Source organism: Hemitrygon akajei, unplaced genomic scaffold (assembly GCF_048418815.1).
Source record: "Hemitrygon akajei unplaced genomic scaffold, sHemAka1.3 Scf000034, whole genome shotgun sequence".
Classification (NCBI taxonomy): Eukaryota; Metazoa; Chordata; class Chondrichthyes; order Myliobatiformes; family Dasyatidae; genus Hemitrygon; species Hemitrygon akajei.
This window is the reverse complement of record NW_027331920.1, coordinates 10350815-10371237: the sequence shown is the minus strand read 5'-3', so window position 1 is coordinate 10371237 and position 20423 is coordinate 10350815. Positions and strand designations below refer to the sequence as shown.

Genomic DNA, 20423 nt, shown 5'->3' with positions numbered 1-20423 from the left:
TAGAGTTTCGGGGATTTCCTTTAATTCTGAGAACAAACTGTGACTGACATCTCCAGCTCCTAGTAGCAGCCCGTCCTCACACACAAACAGCCAATCAGCGATCACCGCTGGGAGAGAGATGCTCTCACTGTCTGCGAGCTGTCAGTGGCCGGGCCGGTGTTTGGAACCGGGACCGAGTGAGGCCGGAGACCGGGAGCTGCGCCTCGGATTTCGGCTGCACCACCGGCGGGTCGTGAATCCCTTCGAAGGCAGAGCTGAAGAGACTGGCGGAGATTCCGTGAGATGTTTCAGCTACACGAAGGGCGCCCGGCCTTTCCCCGCCGAGGATCGGGGCCTGTTGTCTCCCAGACTCGTCCCTTCCTGCTGGGAGACGGGAGCTGCCCCGCAGCGGCTGCTGATGGATCTCCGGAGCTCTCACCGCTCCCCTGTGCAATCCGAATGGCTGAAAACCAACGGAGAACAAGACGCAAAGGTAAACTCGTGCTTTAGAAAATAAGAAACAGGAGCATTCCTGACCACTCGGCTTGTTGCGCCTATTCCACCCTTTCCTCAGAATAGTCCTTTCTTTTTAAATCTTTTTATTGATTTTAAACAAACATAAATGAAACATGAATAAAAGAGCTTGAGAGTACATAATTAATAGGTTAAGGTATAAATACAAATAGATGATAATAACCTCCCAAACTCATAGTGGTTACAAAAAATGGAGAAAATAAGAAACCCTCCCCACCAAAAAAATGAAAAAAATACCTAACCGACATGGGCCATTGCATTATATCAATTATACACAGTAGCGTCAATAACTCCGCACCTCCATCCAAATAATTAAGGACAATAAAAGTAAGGTTTAGGAAAAGTCAGTTTAGCTCATATGAAAATGTTGAATAAATGGTCTCCAAGTTTCTTCATATTTAACTGGAGGGTCAAAGACAACACTTCTAATTTTTTCTAAACTCGAACACGAAATAGTTTGAGAACACCACTGAAATATAGTTGGAGGATTAATTTCTTTCCAATTCAATAGGATAGATCTTCTAGCCATTAATGTAACAAATGCAATCATCCGCCGGGCTGGGGGGGGGGGGGGATAAAGGACTATTATCCACAATTGGTAAACCAAAAGTTGCAGTAATAGGATGCAGTTAAAATTTGATATTCATAACTGTTGAAATAATACCAAAAATATCTTTCCAATAATTTTGCAAACAGGGGCAAGACCAGAACTTTTGGGTCAATGAAGCGACTTCAGAATGACATCTGTCACTGGTTGAACTAACATAAGAATAAAATCGAGCGAGTTTATCCTTGGACATGTGAGCCCTATGAACAACCTTAAATTGTATTAGGCATGTTTAGCACAAATAGAAGAAGAATTGACTAATTGTAAAATTTTCTCCCACTGCTCTGTGGGTATAAGACAATGAAGTTCTATTTCCCATTCCTTCTTAATTATTTCTGATACTCCTGGCTGTATTTTCATGATCTTATGATAAATGATGGCTACTTAACCCTTCCGGCAAGGATTCAGAGATAGAATTTTTTCTGTAATGTCCATTGGACATAATTTCAGAAAATATAACATTCAATAAATTTCTAACTTGCAAGAATCTAAAAAAAATGAGTTTTAGGCTGGATAGCTGTTCAGAGGACATAAAACTGTTATCTAAAAATAGATCATGAAAACATGTTATACCTTTTGTTTTCCATAACACAAAGGCTTGGTCCATAAAAGTGGGCTGGAAAAGGAAGTTAGATATAATAGGGCTTGATTATTCAAGCCAAAGAATTTACAAAATTGAAACCATATTCTTAATGTATGTTTATTTGTTTTTTATTTGATTATTTGATTAGTTATTTGTTTATTCAGTTTAGATAAAGCAAAAGGAAATGAAGTTCCTAAAATAGAAAACAATGAGAAGTCTTGTACAGATTTACACTCCAAATTTACCCATTGTGTGCAAGGTACTATGACCGATCCTTGTGTCCAAATTATTAAATATTGAACATTAACTACCCCGTAGTAAAATCTCAGGTTTGGCAAAGCAAAACCACCTTCCTTCTTAGGCTTCTGTAAATATTTTTTACTTAATCTAGGATTTTTATTCTGCCACACATCTGAGGATATTTTGGAGTCAATAATATCAAAAAAAAAAAGATTTAGGAATAAAAATTGGTAATGTTTGGAATAAATATAAAAATTTGGGTAACACTATCATCTTGATAGTATTAATTCGACCAACCAATGACAGAGATAATGGGGATCACCTTTTAACAAGTTGCTTGATTTGGTCAATTAAAGGTAAAAAATTAACTAAATAAACCCTTATGTTTCCTGGTAATTTTAATACCCAAATAAGTAAAATGATCTGTGACAACTTTAAATGGTATGTGTTCATAAATTGGAACTTGCATATTTAACGGAATTAATTACCTCTTATTAAAATTAAGTTTGTAGCCAGAAAAGCTACTAAACTGAGCAAGCAAGGATAAAATAGTAGGAATAGATCTCTCAGGGTCAGATATGTATAGTAACATCATCAGCATATAACGATAACTGATAAGTCCCTTACCCACGGGTAATACCAAAAATATTAGGTGATTCACGAATAGCAACGGCTAAAGGTTCCAAAGCAATGTCAAATAATAGAGGACTTAAAGGGCAGCCTTGCGTCGTACCACGGGACAACTGAAAAAAAGGAGATCTTTGATTACTGGTAAGAACCGAAGCCAAAGGTTTATAATACATTAATTTAATCCATGATATAAATTTCAAGCTAAAATAAAAATTCTGCAACATATTAAATAAATATAGCCATTCAACTCTATCGAACGCTTTTTCAGCATCCAATGAAATGACATTCTGGTATTTTAGATGAAGAAGTATAAATTATATTAATTAATTTTCTAATGTTAAAAGATGAATAACAGTTTTTAATAAATCCGGTCTGATCTTCAGAGATAATTTGAGGTAATACATTTTCTAATCTAGTGGCCAATATTTTGCTAAAAATCTTAGAATCCGTATTCAGCAAGGATATTGGCCGATAGGATGCACATTCAGTGGGGTCTTTCTCTTTTTTAAGAATTGGAGAAATGGAGGCATCATAAAAAGATTGTAGGTATTTACCTACGGTAAAAGCAGCTTTAAAAATTTTACAAACCAAGGAGCGAGTATAGAAGAAAAGGATTTAAAAAATTCAGCATATAACCGTCCGGACCAGGGGCTTTACCTGAATTCATTGAAAAAGGGAGTGGGTTCCCCGTTCCAGACCCTGCCCGGGGTCTTGTGCCACTCCTCAGGGTTATATATGGAACCTCTCGGACAGGGATAGGGAGTGGGTTCCCCTTTCCAGACCCTGCCCGGGGACTTGTGCCACTCCTCAGGGTTATATATGGAACCTCTCGGACAGGGATAGGGAGTGGGTTCCCCTTTCCAGACCCTGCCTGGGGACTTGTGCCACTCCTCGGGGTTATATATGGAACCTCTCGGGCAGGGACAGGGAGTGGGTTCCCCTTTCCCAGGAAGATTCCTGAAGGTGACCGGGAGCCACCAGAGGGGCTGATGTAATACAAGCCATGACACGGTGGGTCACTGAGGTAAGGGAACCTATTTGAATGACAGCCCGAGTGCATGCGGATTTTGGTGAATTTACCCGATAACTATAGAAAAAAGGAGAATCCCTTGCATATTTTATAGCTCGTTGTAAGGATACGTGAGAGTCCAATGCCGGCAAACCCCTGGACAGATCAGTATGTCCAGCTGGCAGTGCAGACTTTTCTAAACTGTCCCAGACCCAAGCCTGCCCACTCCTTTAAGTTAACTGATCTCAATTTGATGTGTCAGACCCGGCCCCGGGTGACATAAATTCTGATGAATATGGAGTGCAATTGTCGCACTGCAATCACAGACAAGAATAATAAGAGGCAGGAAGAAAGCCCGGATCACAGTAATACTCGACAGTGTACCACATTTACTGTCCACAATCCCTTTGGTCCCGGATAGGGCAAGCCAGAGGGGACGGATCACAGTGATACTCGACAGAGTACCACATTTACTGTCCATCATCTCTTTGGTCACGGATAGGGCAGGCCAGAGGGGACGGATCACAATGATACTCGACAGAGTACCACATTTACTGTCCATAATCTCTTTGGTCCTGGATAGGGCCGGCCAGAGGGGACGGATCCCAGTGATACTCGACAGAGTACCAGTTTTACTCTCCGCAATCCCTTTGGTCCTGGAGAGGGCAGGTCAGAGGGGACAAATCACAGTGATACACGACAGAGTACCACATTTACTCTCCAGATTCGCTTTGGTCCTGGATAGGGCAGGCCAGAGGGGACGGATCACAGTGATATTCGACAGAGTACCATATTTACTGTCCACAATCCCTTTGGTCCCGGATAGGGCAGGCCAGAGGGGACGGATCACAGTGATACTTGACAGAGTACCACATTTACTCTCCACAATCCCTTTGGTTCCGGATAGGGCAGGCCAGAGGGGACGGTGATACAGGCGGCTGTGATCAGGCTCACCACACAGGCAGGCTCCTTTCTCACTGTTGTAATCAGTTAGAAGGTACAAGAGCCTCAGGACTCACCCCACCAGGGTCAGGAACAGTTACTACCCCTCAACCATCAGTCTGTGGAACAACACAGGATAACTGCACTCACTTGCTGTCCATAGAGATGCTCCCACAACAAATCATCGTACTGGGACTGTCTCAAAATGAGTGAAATAAGAGGTGGTTAGACAGAGACAGATCACATTCCTGTCTCAGTATAGGAGAAATAGAATCTCACAGGATATTTACAGCGGAAGGGCTGGAATGATGTTTCCCATAAGGTGTGGATCCAGCGGTTACAGACTCAAAATCCGAGGACAACTCAGCAGGACTGAGATGAGGAGACATTTCCCTACCCAGAGTGCAGTGAATCATTGCAATTATCTCCACAAGGTTTCTAAATTGAATAGACATATCCTGGGGCTCAGCGGTGATGGGAAGTTGCAGGAAAGTGGTGCTGAGGTCAAAAGTCAAGCATGTTCTGAGTGAAGGGCAGAAGAGGTGCAAGGGGCCGAATGGCCACGCCTTCTCTATTTCTGATTTTCTGAAACACGAGTTTACCTTTGCGCCTCACTGTTTCTTGTCCTGTCAGATTGAACAGGGAGCGCTGAGAGCACCGGACAACCATTGGCAGCCGCAGCTGTTATTTCATGTTCCCGTTGTTTATTTGCATTGGAGAAGTTTGTTGTCTTCTGCACTCTGGTTGATCTTTCAGTGATTCAGATATAGTTACCATTCTGTAGCTTTGCTCTGTATGTTTGTAGGAGTTGTATGTGGCGACTTATATGTACTCTGTTAGTTTTTGGAATAGTCACTTGGGGAATCTGAGGTGGAGGAGTATTTGGGGCTTATTTAAAATTATACATAGATATTATCCAACCAATGTTTATTTGACAAGGGTTAATTCTGATATTGAAACTAACTGTTCTTTTTGTGGTTTATATCCAGAGAATTTATTTCATCTGTTTTGGGATTGTGAATATGTTAAAACTTTTTGGGTTGATGTTGGTCAATTTGTAGATCAATATATTAATGTGGATTTTACTTTTGGTTTTCAAAATGTCTTATTTGGGTTAACTAATAACACCAAATCTCATAGGGATAATTTCTTTATCATAAATCTTTTGTTATTTACAGCAAATTTTATATCCATAAATTCAATCACAGCAATAAGAAACCTTCATTTATATTTTGATGTCAGACTTCAAACTATACTTTTATCCTCTGAGAACTTCCCATAGCCAGAAGGCTGTAAAGACTGTACAAATCTGTCAACGTTTTGGGTTATCTCTGTAAATGTTCCTGTTTTGTGACTCCTCTTAGATATAGTTCCTTCTGTCCAACAATATTTAGAGCGGATTTCTTCGTTTATTTGTATATTTAAAGTTAATAGTTATATATTTGTTGCTGCTTTTGTGTGACTCCCTGGCTTTGTTAGCATATGTTTAGTGTTTCTGTTTTTGATTGTGTTTAATAAAAATTTAAAAAATTTATAAATAATAATAAAATTTACTTTGATCTTTGAGCCTCAGGTTACTTGCTTTGATTCTGGGAACAAACTGTGACTGACATCTCCAGCTCCCGGCAGCAGCCCGCCCTCGGATACATTCACAGCCAATCAGAGAACACCGCTGGGAGACTCTTGCCTCCATTGGCTGAGGAGTGTCAGTGGGCGGGACGCAGAGCGGACCGAAGTTTGGAACCGGGAACGAGTGGACCCGGTGAGAGACACGAGATTGGGAGCAGCTCCCCGGGTAAAGGTTGCAACAGCGGCCGGTGTTTTGAATCCTTCCGATGGCGGAGGTGAAGATTCGGGTGGAGATTCCGTGAGATGTTTCAGCCACACAGAGGGTGCCCGGTCTTTCCCCGCCGTGGATCGGGGACTATTGTCCGGAGTTTCCTCCCAGTCCTTTCTCCTGCTGCTGGGATACGGGAGCTGGCCCGCAGCGGCTGCCGACGGAACTCCGGTGCTGTGAGCGCTCCCCTGTGCAAAAGGGTCAAGGGAGAACCAGGCGCAAAGGTAAACTCGTGCTTTAGAAAATAAGTAACAGGAGCAGGCCTGGCCACTCGGCCCTTTGCGCCTATTCCACCCTTTCCTCAGAATAGTCCTTTTTAAAATCTTTTTATTGATTTTAAACAAACATAAATGAAACATGAATACAAAGAGCTTGAGAGTACATAATTAATAGGTTAAGGTATAAATATAAATAGATGATAATAACCTCCCAAACTCATAGTGGTTACAAAAAATGGAGAAAATAAGAAACCCTCCTCCCAAAAAAATGAAAAAAATCCTAACCGACAAGGGCCATTGCATTGTATCAATTATACACAGTAGCGTCAATAACTCAGCACCTCCATCCAAATAATTAAGGACAATAAAAGTAAGGTTTAGGAAAAGTCAGTTTAGCTTATATGAAAATGTTGAATAAATGGTCTCCAAGTTTCTTCAAATTTAACTGAAGGGACAAAGACAACACTTGTAATTTTTTCTAAACTCGAACAAGAAATAGTTTGAGAAAACCACTGAAATATAGTTGGAGGATTAATTTCTTTCCAATTCAATAGGATAGATCTTCTAGCCATTAATGTAACAAATGCAATCATCCGCCGGGCTGAGGGGGGATAAACGACTATCATCCTCCATTGGTAAACCGGAAATTGCAGTAATAGGATGCGGTAGCAATTTGATATTCAGAACTGTTGAAATAATACCAAAAAGATTTTTCCAATAATTTTGCAAACAGGAGCAGGACCAGAACATGTGGTTCAATGAAGCGACTTCAGAATGACAACTGTCACTGTTTGGATTAACATAAGAATAAAATTGAGCGAGTTTATCCTTGGACATGTGAGCCCTATGAACAACCTTAAATTGTATTAGGCATGTTTAGCACAAATGGAAGAAGAATTGACTAATTGTAAAATTTTCTCCCACTGCTCTGTGGGTATAAGGCAGTGAAGTTCTTTTCCCCATTCCTTCTTAATTATTTCTGATACTCCTGGCTGTATTTTCATGATCATATGATAAATGATGGCTACTTAACCCTTCTGGCAAGGATTCAGAGCTAGAATTTTTTCTGTAATGTCCATTGGACATAATTTCAGAAAATACTAACATTCAAGAAATTTCTAACTTGCAAGTATCTAAAAAAATATGAGTTTTATGTTGGATAGCTGTTCAAAGGACATAAAACTGTTATCTAAAAATAGATGACGAAAACATGTTATACCTTTTGTTTTCCATAACACAAAGGCTTGGTCCATAAAAGAGGGCTGGAAAAAGAAGTTAGATATAATGTATGTTTAACTATAGGATTAGTTATTTGTTTATTCGGTTTAGATTAAGCAAAAGGAAGCGAAGATCCTAAAATAGAAAACAATGAGAAGTCTTGTACAGATTTACACTCCAAATTAACCCATTGTGGGCACGGTACTATGACCGATTCTTGTGTCCAAAATATTAAATATTGAATATTAACTGTCCAATAGTAAAATCTCAGGTTTGGCAAAGCAAAACTACCTTCCTTCTTAGGCTTCTGTAAATATTTTTTACTTAATCTAGGATTTTTATTCTGCCACACATACGAGTATATTTTGTATCAATAATATCAAAAAAAGATTTAGGAATAAAAACTGGTAATGCTTGGAATAAATATAAAAATTTAGGTAATACTATCATCTTGATAGCATTAATTCGACCAACCAATGACAGAGATAATGGGGACCACCTGGTAACAAGTTGCTTGATTTGTTCAATTAAAGGTAAAAAATTAACTTTAAATAAACCCTTATGTTTCTTGGTAATTTTAATACCCAAATAAGTAAAATGATCTGTGACAACTTTAAATGGTAAGTGTTTATAAATTGGAACTTGCATATTTAATGGAAATAATTCACTCTTATTAAAATTCAGCTTGTAGCCAGAAAAGCTACTAAACTGAGCAAGCAAGGATGAAATAGCAGGAATAGATCTCTCAGGGTCAGATATGTATAGTAACAAATCATCAGCATATAATGACAACTTGTAAGTCCCTTACCCACGGTCAGATATGTATAGTAACAAATCGTCAGCATATAATGATAACTTATAAGTCCCTTACCCACCTAATATAAAAATTCTGCAACGTATTAAATAAATATAGCCATTCAACTCTATCGAACGCTTTTTCAGCATCTAAGGAAATGACATTCTGGTATTTTAGATGAAGAATTATTAATTATATTAATTAATTTTCTAATGTTAAAAGATGAATAACAGGTTTTAATAAATCCAGTCTGATCTTCAGAGATAATTTGAGGTAATACATTTTCTAAACTAGTGGCCAAAATTTCGGTAAAAATCTTAGAATCCGTATTCAGCAAGGATATTGGCCGATAGGATGCACATTCAGTGGGGTCTTTATCTTTTTAAAGAAAGGGAGAAATGGAGGCATCATAAAAAGATTGTGCTTATTTACTACAGTTAACGCATCTTTAAAAATTTTACAAAGCCAAGGAGCGAGTATAGAAGAAAAGGATTTTAAACATTCAACAGTATAACCGTCCAGACCAGGGGCTTTACCGGAATTTATTGAAAAAGGGAGTGGGTTCACATTTCCAGGCCCTGCCCGGGGACGTGCCACTCCTCAGGGTTATATATGGAACCCCTCGGACAGGGACAGGTAGAGGGTTCCCCTTTCCAGACCCTGCCCGGGGACTTGCCTGCACTCCTCAGGGTTATATATGGAACCTCTCGGACAGGGACAGGGAGTGGGTTCCCCTTTCCAGACCCTGCCCGGGGACTTGTGCCACTCCTCAGGGTTATATATGGAACCTCTCGGACAGGGACAGGGAATGGGTTCCCGTTTCCAGACCCTGCCTGGGGACGTGCCACTCCTCAGGGTTATTTATGGAACCTCTCGGACAGGGACAGGGAGTGGGTTCCCCTTTCCAGACCCTGCCCGGGGACTTGTGCCACTCCTCAGGGTTATATATGGAACCTCTCGGACAGGGACAGGGAGTGCGTTCCCCTTTCCAGACCCTGCCCGGGGACTTGTGCCACTCCTCAGGGTTATATATGGAACCTCTCGGACAGGGACAGGGAGTGGGTTCCCCTTTCCAGACCCTGTCCGGGGACTTGTGTCACTCCTCAGGGTTATATATGGAAACTCTCGGACAGGGACAGGGAGTGGGTTCCCCTTTCCAGACCCTGCCCGGGGACTTGGCCACTCCTCAGGGTTATATATGGAACCTCTCGGACCGGGACAGGGAGTGGGTTCCCCTTTCCAGACCCTGCCCGGGGACTTGTGCCACTCCTCAGGGTTATATATGGAACCTCTCGGGCAGGGACAGGGAGTGGGTTCCCCTTTCCAGACCCTGCCCGGGGACTTGTGCCACTCCTCAGTGTTATATATGGAACCTCTCGGACCGGGACTGGGAGTGGGTTCCCCTTTCCAGACCCTGCCGGGGGACTTGTTCCACTCCTCAGGGTTATATATGGAACCTCTCGGGCAGGGACAGTGAGTGGGTTCCCCTTTCCAGACCCTGCCCGGGGACTTGTGCCACTCCTCAGTGTTATATATGGAACCTCTCGGACAGGGACAGGGAGTGGGTTCCCCTGTCCAGACCCTGCCCGGGGACTTGTGCCACTCCTCTGGGTTATATATGGAACCTCTCGGGCAGGGACAGGGAGTGGGTTCCCCTTTCCCAGGCAGATACCCGAAGGTAACCAGGAGCCACCAGAGGGGCTGATGTAATACAAGCCATGGCACGGTGGTTCGCTGAGGTAAGGGAACCCATTTGAATGACAGCCCGACTGCACGCGGATTTTGGTGAATTTACCCGATAACTACAGAAAAAAGGAGAATCCCTTGCGTACTTTATCCGTTTTAAGGATACGTGAGAGTCCAATGCCGGCAACCCCCTGGACAGATCAGTATGTCCAGCTGGCAGTGCAGACTTTTCTAAACTGTCTCAGACCCAAGCCTGCCCACTCCTTTAAGTTAACTAATCTCAATTCGCTGTGCCAGACCTGGCCCCGGGTGAAATAAATTCTGATGAATATGGAGCGCTATTGACTCTTTAAAAGGACTGCGGAAAAGCGGGAGTGTGCACAGAGAACTGGTAGTGAGGAGATGTAGTTCGGGTCCTGACGAAGAACCCAGAACGGGTGGCAGGATCGTGCGGACGGTGCAGATGAAGAGGACACTTGGCTAAAGACAGAAACGGGGTTTGTAGAAAGAGGGGACATTGGGCCAGAGATTCGCACTGCAATCACAGACAAGAATAATAAGAGGCAGGAAGAGAGCCCAGATCACAGTAATGCTCGACAGAGTAACAAATTTACTCTCCACAATCCCATTGGTCCCGCATAGGGCAGGCCAGAGGGGACGGATCACAGTGATACTCGACAGAGTACCACATTTACTCTCCACAATCCCTTTGTTCCCGGATAGGGCAGGCCAGAGGGGACGGATCACAGTGATACTCGACAGAGTACCACATTTACTCTCCACAATCCCTTTGGTCCCGGATAGGGCAGGCCAAAGGGGACGGATCACGGTGATAATCGATAGAGTACCACATTTACTCTCCACAATCCGTTTGGTCCCGAATAGGGCAGGCCAGAGGGGACCGATCACGGTGATAATCGACAGAGTAAAACATTTACTCTCGACAGTCCCTTTGGTCATAGATAGGGCAGGCCAGAGGGGACGGATCACAGTAATAATCGACAAGAGTACCGCATTTACTCTCCACAATCCCTTTGGTCCAGGATAGGGCATGCCAGAGGGGAAGGATCACAGTGATACTCGACAGAGTACCACATTTACTCTCCCCAATCCCTTTGGTCTCGGATAGGGCAGGCCAGAGGGGACGGCGATACAAGCGGCTGTGATCAGGCTCACCACACAGGCAGGCTCTTTTCTCACTGCTGTAATCAGGTAGAAGGTACGAGAGCCTCTGGACTCGCCCCTCCAGGGTCAGGAACAATTACTACCCCTCAGCCATCAGGCTGTGGAACAACACAGGATAACTGCACTCACCTGCTGTCCATAGAGATGCTCCCACAACAAATCATCGTACTGGGACTGTCTCAAAATGAGTGAAATAAGAGGTGGTTTGACTGAGACAGATCACATTCCTGTGTCAGAATTAGAGAAGTACAATCTCACAGGATATTTACAGCGGAAAGGCTGGAATGATGTTTCCCATAAGGTGTGGAACCAGCGCTCACAGACTCTAAATCCGAGGACAACTCAGCAGGACTGAGATGAGGAGAAATTTCCTCACCCAGAGTGCAGTGAATCATTGCAATTATCTCCACAAGGTTTCTAAATTGAACAGACATATCCTGGGGCTCAGCGTTGATGGAAAGTTGCAGGAAAGTGGTGCTGAGGTCAAAAGTTAAGCATGTTCTGAGTGAAGGGCAGAAGAGGTGCAAGGAGCCGAATGGCCACGCCTTCTCTATTTCTTATTTTCTGAAACACGAGTTTACCTTTGCGCCTTACTGTTTCTTGTCCTGTCAGATTGAACAGGGAGCGCTGAGAGCACCGGACATCTATCGGCAGCCGCTGCGGTTATTTCATCTTCTCGTTGTTTATTTGCATTGGCGAAGTTTGTTGTCTTCTGCACTCTGGTTGATCTTTCAGTGATCCAGATATAGTCCCATTCTGTAGCTTTGTCTCTGTATGTTTGTAGGAGTTGTATGTGGTGACTTATATGTACTCTGATAATAAAATTTACTTTGAACTTTGAGCCTCGGGGAACTTGCTTTGATTCTGAGAGCAAACTATGACTGACAGCTCCAGCTCCCGGTAGCAGCCCGTCCTCAGACACACTCACAGCCAATCAGCGACCACCGCTGGGAGTATCTTGCCTCCATTGGCTGTGGTGTGTTAGTGGGCGGGATGCTGAGCGCTCGGACCGGACCGAAGTTTGGAATCGGGAACGAGTGGACCCGGTGAGAGACCCGAGATTGGGAGCAGCTCCCTGGGTAAAGGCTGCAACAGCGGCCGGAGTTTTGAATCCTTCTGATGGCGGAGGTGAAGATTCGGGCGGAGATTCCGTGAGATGTTTCAGCCACACAGAGGGTGCCCGGTCTTTCCCCGCCGTGGATCGGGGCCTGTTGTCCGGAGTTTCCTCCCAGTCCTGTCCCCTGCTGCTGGGATACGGGAGCTGGCCCGCAGCGGCTGCCGATGGAACTCCGGTGCTGTGAGCGCTCCCCTGTGCAAAACGACAGGCTGAAGGTCAAGGGAGAACAGGCGCAAAGGTAAACTCGGACTTTAGAAAAAGGAAACAGCAGCAGGCCATTCGGCCCTTTGTGTCTGTTCTGCCTTTCACACAGAACATGCCTGAACTTTGACTTCATCGCCACTTTCGCGCAACGTTCCCAGCATCGCAGAGCCCCAAAATTTGTCCTTCGAATTTAGAAACCTTGTAGAGAAAATTCCAAAGATTCGCTGCCCTCCTGGTGAGGAAATTTCTCCTCATCTCAGTTCTGCTGAGGTGAACTCGGATTCTGTGACCCCCATTCCTCACCACAGCCAAAGGAAACATCATTCCTGCCTCTACCCTGTCAATATGCTGTGAGATTGTGTCTGTCTCAGTTAGACGACCTTTTATTTCTCTAATTTTGAGACAGGCCCGGTCAGTATAATCTCTCCGAGGACAGTACCTCACCTCCTAAATCAATCTGGGAAATCTCTTCATACCCTTCATCCCACAGGCTGACTCCGGGTGGGAGACCAGACCTGCGCACAGTGTTCCATGTACGCTCTCACCAGGACCCCATATACCTTCAGAGGAGATCTTTATTCTTCTATTCAAACCTTCCTTCCCATTCAATGCTCTTCATTTAATATTGAACTCAAACAGTGAACAGACACAACACAGCCTCAGCCATGAATTTAAAGGGCAGGTGTTGCAACAGTTTGAGCTTCATACCGGGGGCCACGGAGCAAGCAGGGTGTCACAAAGCGAGGAATGTGAGAGTGTTGTATGTCCGAGCCCAGCTGTGTCTGTTTGTGTATTAGAATCAGGTTTAATATCACCGGCATATGTTGTGAAATGTGTTGTTTTGTGACAGCAGTACATTGCAATACATAGTAATAAAAAGTATAAATTACAGTAAGTATTTATAAATTAAATTTAAACGTTAGTACAAAACGGGAGGGAAAATCCTGAGGAAGTGTTCATGGGATCATTGTCCATTCAGAAATCTGACGGTGGAGGGGAAGAAGTTGTTTCTGAAATATTGAGTGTGTCTTCAGGATCCTGTACATCCTCCTTGATGGTAGCAATGAGAAGAGGTCATGTCCTGGGTGATGGGGGTCCTCAATGATGGATGCCCCCTTTTTGTGGCATCATCTTTTGAATGTGTGCTGGATGCTGTGGAGTCCAGTGCCCATGAAGGAGCTGGCTGAGTTTATAACTTTCTGCAGCATTTTCCAGTCCTGTGCAGTGGCCTCTCCACACCAGGCAGTGATGCAACCAGTTAGAATGCTCTCCACAGTACATCTGTAGAAATTTGCAAGTGTCTTTAGTGACAGACCGATTCCCCTCAATCTCCAAATGAAATATAGCCGATGTTGTGCCTTCATTGTAACTGCATCAATATGGTGGGCCCAGGATAGTTCCTCAGAGATGTTGACAGGCAGGAAATGGAAACTGCTCACCCTTTTCACTTCTGATCCCTCGATGAGGACTGGTGTGTGTTCCCTCGACTTCCCCTTCCTGAATCCACAATCAACTCCTTTGTCTTAATGATGTTGAGTGCAAGGTTGTTGCTGCGACACCACTCAACTTGCTGATCTATCTGACTCCTGTACTCCTCCTCGTCACCATCTGAAATTCCACCAACAATAGTTGTGTCATCGGCAAGTTTATAGATGAGCCGAGACACACAGACGTGGGTGTAGAGAGAGTAGAGCAGTGGGCTGAGCACGCATCGTTGACGTGTGCCGGTGTTGATTGTCAGCAAGGAGGAGATGTTATTTCTGATCCACACAGACTGGGGTCTCCTGGTGAGGATCCAGTTGCAGAAGGCGATCCTATGCAGTGGCCAGTCCATACCGATATATCACCTTTCTCACTTTTCGTTGTTTAAGGATGAGCACATTACACATGTGCTGCATTTACTGAAATTATGCAGCGTATTAATTTAAAATAAAGGACCCAGTGCTTTCCCGGCGTAGATGACGTTTAAACTCTTCTCAGGCTTCCAATCGGGTACAGGTGTCTATTTCAATCAGCATGCCAATACCAAACTCTGCATCTTCGTCAGGGACGACACCTGGGCATGTCTGTTCGGGGTGGTTAATGGAAATATATATACCACTGCATCATCCCATATGAAGATGGCAGAGTTTGTAATGGAAACATCGGTTAAAATTGATACTTGTACCCGGCTGGAAGCAGGAGAAGAATTTATTATCCTGTTAATTATTTCGTCATCATCGAAGTGAGTTCCTTTATCTTATTATAGAAGTGATAGATTTTTCAGAAGCGCTGGGTTTTTTTGCCTTACACTTCTTGCCATCATTCTCAGCTCTTTGCTTAGTTTGCTGAGGATTTGTATGTTTGTTTGTACTCTAAGATAAACCGAAATTTTGAAATTAAGGTCACTAGTTATTTTTAACTCCTGGAAGATCTCTAAGCGTCAGAAATTAAACAGAGTTTCCACAGGAGAAGAAATCAGTCATGATGGGATGGCAGACAGACTGGAAGGGCCTAATGTTCTAATTTTGCTCCTTTATCTCATGGCCCTTTGGTCTATGAACTTGTGCGGCTGCATTTGAGGCTCCACGACGATGGGAGACCATAAGATACAGGAGCAGGATTCGGCCATTCGGCTTGTGACAGGCAGCGCTCGATAAACACACTCATTGCACACACAAATATTGTCTTGTCGTTCTGTTGTCATTCAGCTGACTGTACGCACTTCAAAGTTGTTAACGTTATTTTTAATAAAGTGTTTTAAACTGGGTTGATACGCTCGGGTTGGCTTAGTGGTCCCTTTCCGAACATACAGGGCATCAATGTCTCTGGTGATGGGGATGTGTAAATGTGTATATGTTGTTTGTATACCGAAGACAGATAGATAATTATGTTTATTTTGTAACAGGATTGTAACTACATCATGGGGTGCATCATGGTCTAGTTTGGGTGCAGTCTTCAATAAACTCTGTGGGTAATTAAAGATGGTGTGTCCTGGTTCCCAAAAATAGGGGCTGGTCGCTTTTGCAAAAATGTGAGAGGCTATTTCAGATATTTTTTCATTGAAGTGCCGAAGGGGAAGGTGAGGTGGGGAACATTCACTCGGGGGTGAGAGTGTGGAACGGGCTGCCAGCGCAAGTGGTGGATGCGGCTTCGGTTTCCACATTTCAGAGTGATCTGCACAGGTAATGAGGGCTGGGATTTGGGGAGCGACGCATCCGGTTGATGGGTCGAGGCAGCACGGTAGTTTGGCGTCTGATAGGTGGGATGAGTGGCCTGTTTTTGGTTCTATAATTCTATGTTCAGGGTCAGAAGCGACTCTTTAACAGTGTGTCCCGCATTTCTCTCCCCTCACGCTGCTTTGGCCAGGGTAGGAATCAGTGACCAACGATTCGTTGTGATTCGGCTATTTTTATTTGTTTTTTAAAAATTTGCTTTTTTGTCATTTAAATATGACTCGTGGTTCCTACATCACGATGGGAGGGTGTCTGCTGATGGTCAGTCCTCCCCACTGAGTGTGGCCATTCTCACGGGTAACAACAATCGAGCTCATCATTTCAGAAGCTTCTGCCCACTGCGTCACTATACGGGCACGGGCCCGGAAGAACCCTGAGGATCAGAAATCAAACAGAGTTTGCACAGAAGAAGAAATCAGTCATGGTGGGATGGCAGGCAGACTCGATGGGCCTAATGTTCCCATTGTGATCCTTTCTATCATGGCCTTTCGGTCTATCAACTTGTGCAGCTGCTTTGAGGGAATCCTCCAACGTCCTCACATTCAGAAGTGTTGGAATCTGCCGAGGGAGATGGAGGGTTAATGTAGAACTGGCTCGTCTATGGTGAGGGATGTTTACATTCCAGCAGCCTTTCCCCGACCGCTTCAGGTTCAAGTTCCAGTTTGCTGTGATTCAGCCGTACACCCGCATACTGGCTGAACTGGGTAAAACAATGCCCTGGGTAAATTTCCTACTCTCCCTCTCTAAAACCTCCACGACTTTCCTTTCAGGAGGAGACCAGAACTGACACAAAACTCTCAGTGTCGTCTAACTAGACTTTTAGAGAGCTCAACATGGCCCTTGAGATTAATGTCCCGACTAATGAAGTCCAACACACCATATGCATTCTTAAACACCCGACCAGCTTCATTGTAAGGATGTGATGATGTGGGCAGCTGGGAAGATATCCCTCTAGATTTGTCAGCCTCCTAGTGGATACGCAGTATCCCTTCACTACCCAACTTTGAGATGGCCCACGTCTTCATTATCCACGTCCCCCAAGTGTCTTCATTGGAATCTTTCTCCTCGTTAAACCCATTTTAAGGTTTTAAGTTACCTGTATATTCAGCCAGTGGGGTTATTACTGATGGACTGGGAGAGGCAACACAGTTTTGCCCTGTTTTGAGGCTTTCTGAAGGAAATCTGCTGTTCGCCCCTCAGACAGGCTTCATTTAAAGTTGGGATTCTGTGCCTCCCCCTCCCGGAGTGTTCTGCCCAACCCCCAACAGTCCTCGGCATTGTTTTACCAAACCTGTTTGTCTGCTTCGGCTGCGAGTCCTGACTGTTGCTAGGATACGGGCCTGTGTGTTTGCTCAGTCTGCTCGAGGTATGTAACATAGAAACACAGAAAACCTACAGCTCAATACAAGCCCTTCGGCCCACAAAGCTGTGCCGAGTAAGTCCCTGCCTTAGAACAACCTAGGCTTACCCATAGCGCTTTATTTTCCTAAGCTCCATATACCCATCCAGGAATCTCTTAAAATACCCTATTGTTTCCGCCTCCACCACTGCCGCCGGCAGCCCATTCCAAGCACTCACCACAATCTGGGTAAACAAACTTACACTTGACATCTCCTCTGTACCAACTTCCAAGCAGCTTAAGACAATACCCTCTCGTGCTAGCCATTTCAGCCCTGGGGAAAAAGCCTCTGACTATCCACACGATCAATGACTCTCATTGTCTTGTACACCACTATGAGGTCACCTCTCATCCTCCATCTCTCCAAGGAAAAAGGCCATGATCACTCAACCCTATTCTTATATGGCCTGCTCCCTTTGTAAGGGAAAATGAAAGAATCTGCAGATGCTGGAAGTCCAAGCAGCAGTCACAAAATGGTGGGGGAACTCATCAGGCCAGGCAGCATCTACGGAAAAGAGCACAGTCGACTTTTTAGACTTCATTGGTGGATCAACTCCAGTAACACATTCAGTAACAGAAAGAGAAACAAGGATTGACCCAACATTGTCGGAAGTCTATGAAATTACCATGCAAGGATGGCCAGCTCATAGGCAGCCCTATGTTTCCAGCGCTCTCAGTGAGATGAGACCAACTGTTGGTATGTCAAAGAACGCTGATGTGTTGACCTCGTGATGTATTTCCCTGTAAACTGTGCATCAGGGCGTTAGAAACTCTGCATGAAAGACACCTGGATACAGTGAAGATGAAAGTTAAGTGTGCTGGCCGGGAATATAAACCAATGAACCCCTACAGGCACCGTTACACCCGTGGGAATGGCCGTCTTCATCATGGATATCTCTGGATATTGACTTTGCTGGGATATACATGGATTCTGTGTTTCTGGCTGCTGTGGATGCTCATTCGAAGTGGCAGAAGGTCATACCAGTGAAGTCGATCACTCTGCTCTTCCTCCACTCTGACAACTTCCTTCTCCACAAGTTGCTGATGGTGAACAAATTATGTGTGACAAGCGACCAGAATAGACGTCAGGGGAGTTTAGAGTATTCATGCAGAAAAATGGCATCAAATATTTCAAATCAGCTCACCACCACACGGAAACGAATGAGTCAGTTGAAAGTTTTATCCAAACCTTCAAGCATTCGAACAAAACTATGGACAAGGAGGACATTTCTGTAAAGCACAAGGTGAACAATTTTCCTTTTAGTGTATTGGAACTCAGTCCATGCGACGACAAATCAAACACCTGCAATGATGTTCATGAACAGGTGTCTGAGATCTTGCCGAGACATCCTGAAACCAGATCTATGGAGAAAGTGCATTTGAGCCGGTTTCCAGCAGATCAGCATGGAACTTTGAGATTTGAGGAAAAAGTCCTAGCAGGTGATTACCGAGAGGACCAGTGGATGATGGAGACCAGTCATGTGGACGTCACGTGGACCAAATATTGGATGCTCAGCAGAAGAATAAATCTGGGTCAATCGCATCCAACAAGATGGATATATTACCGCCACTAGACTTACCTCTCAAAAATGATCATGTCACTAAAAGTCATTTGACACTACCAACCAAAAATACTGGTGATTACAAAAATACTTAATGAAGTAACAGACTAGGTCCTGTTGACTGAATAAAACACTGATGCACAGGTCTAAGAGCAAGGCCAATTCTCTATGACAACAAGTGATACACACTATAATATCATCAGTGAAGTTCCTGAAACTTGGGTGTCGTCACTGCTCCAATCCATGTCTCTACTTCTAGACCTTGCCAGCAGTTTCCCTTTACATTAGCAACTTTTCTTTAAACACTGCAGCACAGAACAGGCCATTTAGCCCGTCTAGACCTTGCCGAGCTATTACTCTGCCTGCTCCCACCGATCTGTACTGAACTCTCCCACACATGTAGTCATCCAAAACTCTCGTCAATGTTGACCTTCTGCTGGCATCTCGTTCCACACACCCACCACACTCTCAGTGAAGATGTTCCCTTAATATTTTCACCTTTCACCCTTAACCGATCATCTCCGCATGCAGTTCGCCCAAGCTAACTGGAAAATTTTAGCCACCCTACCTATGCTATCGTAAGCTATACACACCTATCAAATCACCTCTCCTTCTTCGAACTGAAATTAACCCATTCAATTTTTGGGGAATTGCGGATGCAGAATTGTCTTCTCCATAGAAGGTAGAGGGTGGTTCAGATAGAGGGTATTCTGCCTGGAGGTCAGTGACATGTGGTGTTCTGCAGGGATCCGCACTGGGATGTGTGGATACGGAATTGTCTTCTGCATGGAAGGTAGAGGGTGGTTCAGATAGAGGGTATTCTGCCTGGAGGTCAGTGACATGTGGTGTTCTGCAGGGATCCGCGCTGGGATGTGTGGATACGGAATTGTCTTCTCCATGGAAGGTAGAGGGTGGTTCAGATAGAGGGGATTCTGCCTGGAAGTCAGTGACATGTGGTGTTCTGCAAGGATCTGCGCTGGGCACAATGATCTTTGCGATTTTTATAACAGCATAATAAAAACAAAATTCTGGAGGAACTCAGCAGGTCAGGCAGCATCCATGGAGATGAATAATGAGTTGACGGATCAGGCTGAGACCCTTCTTGCGCAATGGGAAGGAAGGGAGCAGAAGGGAGAATAATAATGGCGTGAGAGGGGAAGGAGAACAAGCGGGAAGGTGATAGGTGAGGGGAAAGGTGAGTAGGTGGGGGAAGGGACATGAAGTATGAAGCTGGGAGTGACAGGGAGAAGAGATAAATGGCTGAAGAAGGAAGCTGATGGGAGAGGAGTGTGGACCATGGGGGAACGGTAAGGAGGAGGTGTACCCCAGGAAGGGATGTGAGTAGAGAAGAGGAGGTGAGAGTGGAGCCTGAATAGAGAATGGGAGAAAGGGAAGGGTGGGGGGATAAATACCGGAACCTGGGGCAATTAGCTGGAGAGTAGGGAGTCTGTGGAATGTGGTG

The 20423-nt window shown here is 44.3% G+C and overlaps 1 protein-coding gene across 1 annotated transcript in view; it reads right to left on the bottom strand.

Moving 5' to 3' along the window:
- Window positions 1–20423, bottom strand: part of LOC140719990 (E3 ubiquitin-protein ligase TRIM39-like) — a 51087-nt gene that overhangs the window by 18065 nt on the left and 12599 nt on the right. The window contains exon 3 of the mRNA XM_073034900.1: window positions 16296–16373. Within this exon, the coding sequence (XP_072891001.1) occupies window positions 16296–16373 (78 nt within the window). The remainder of the gene's footprint in view (window positions 1–16295; window positions 16374–20423) is intronic.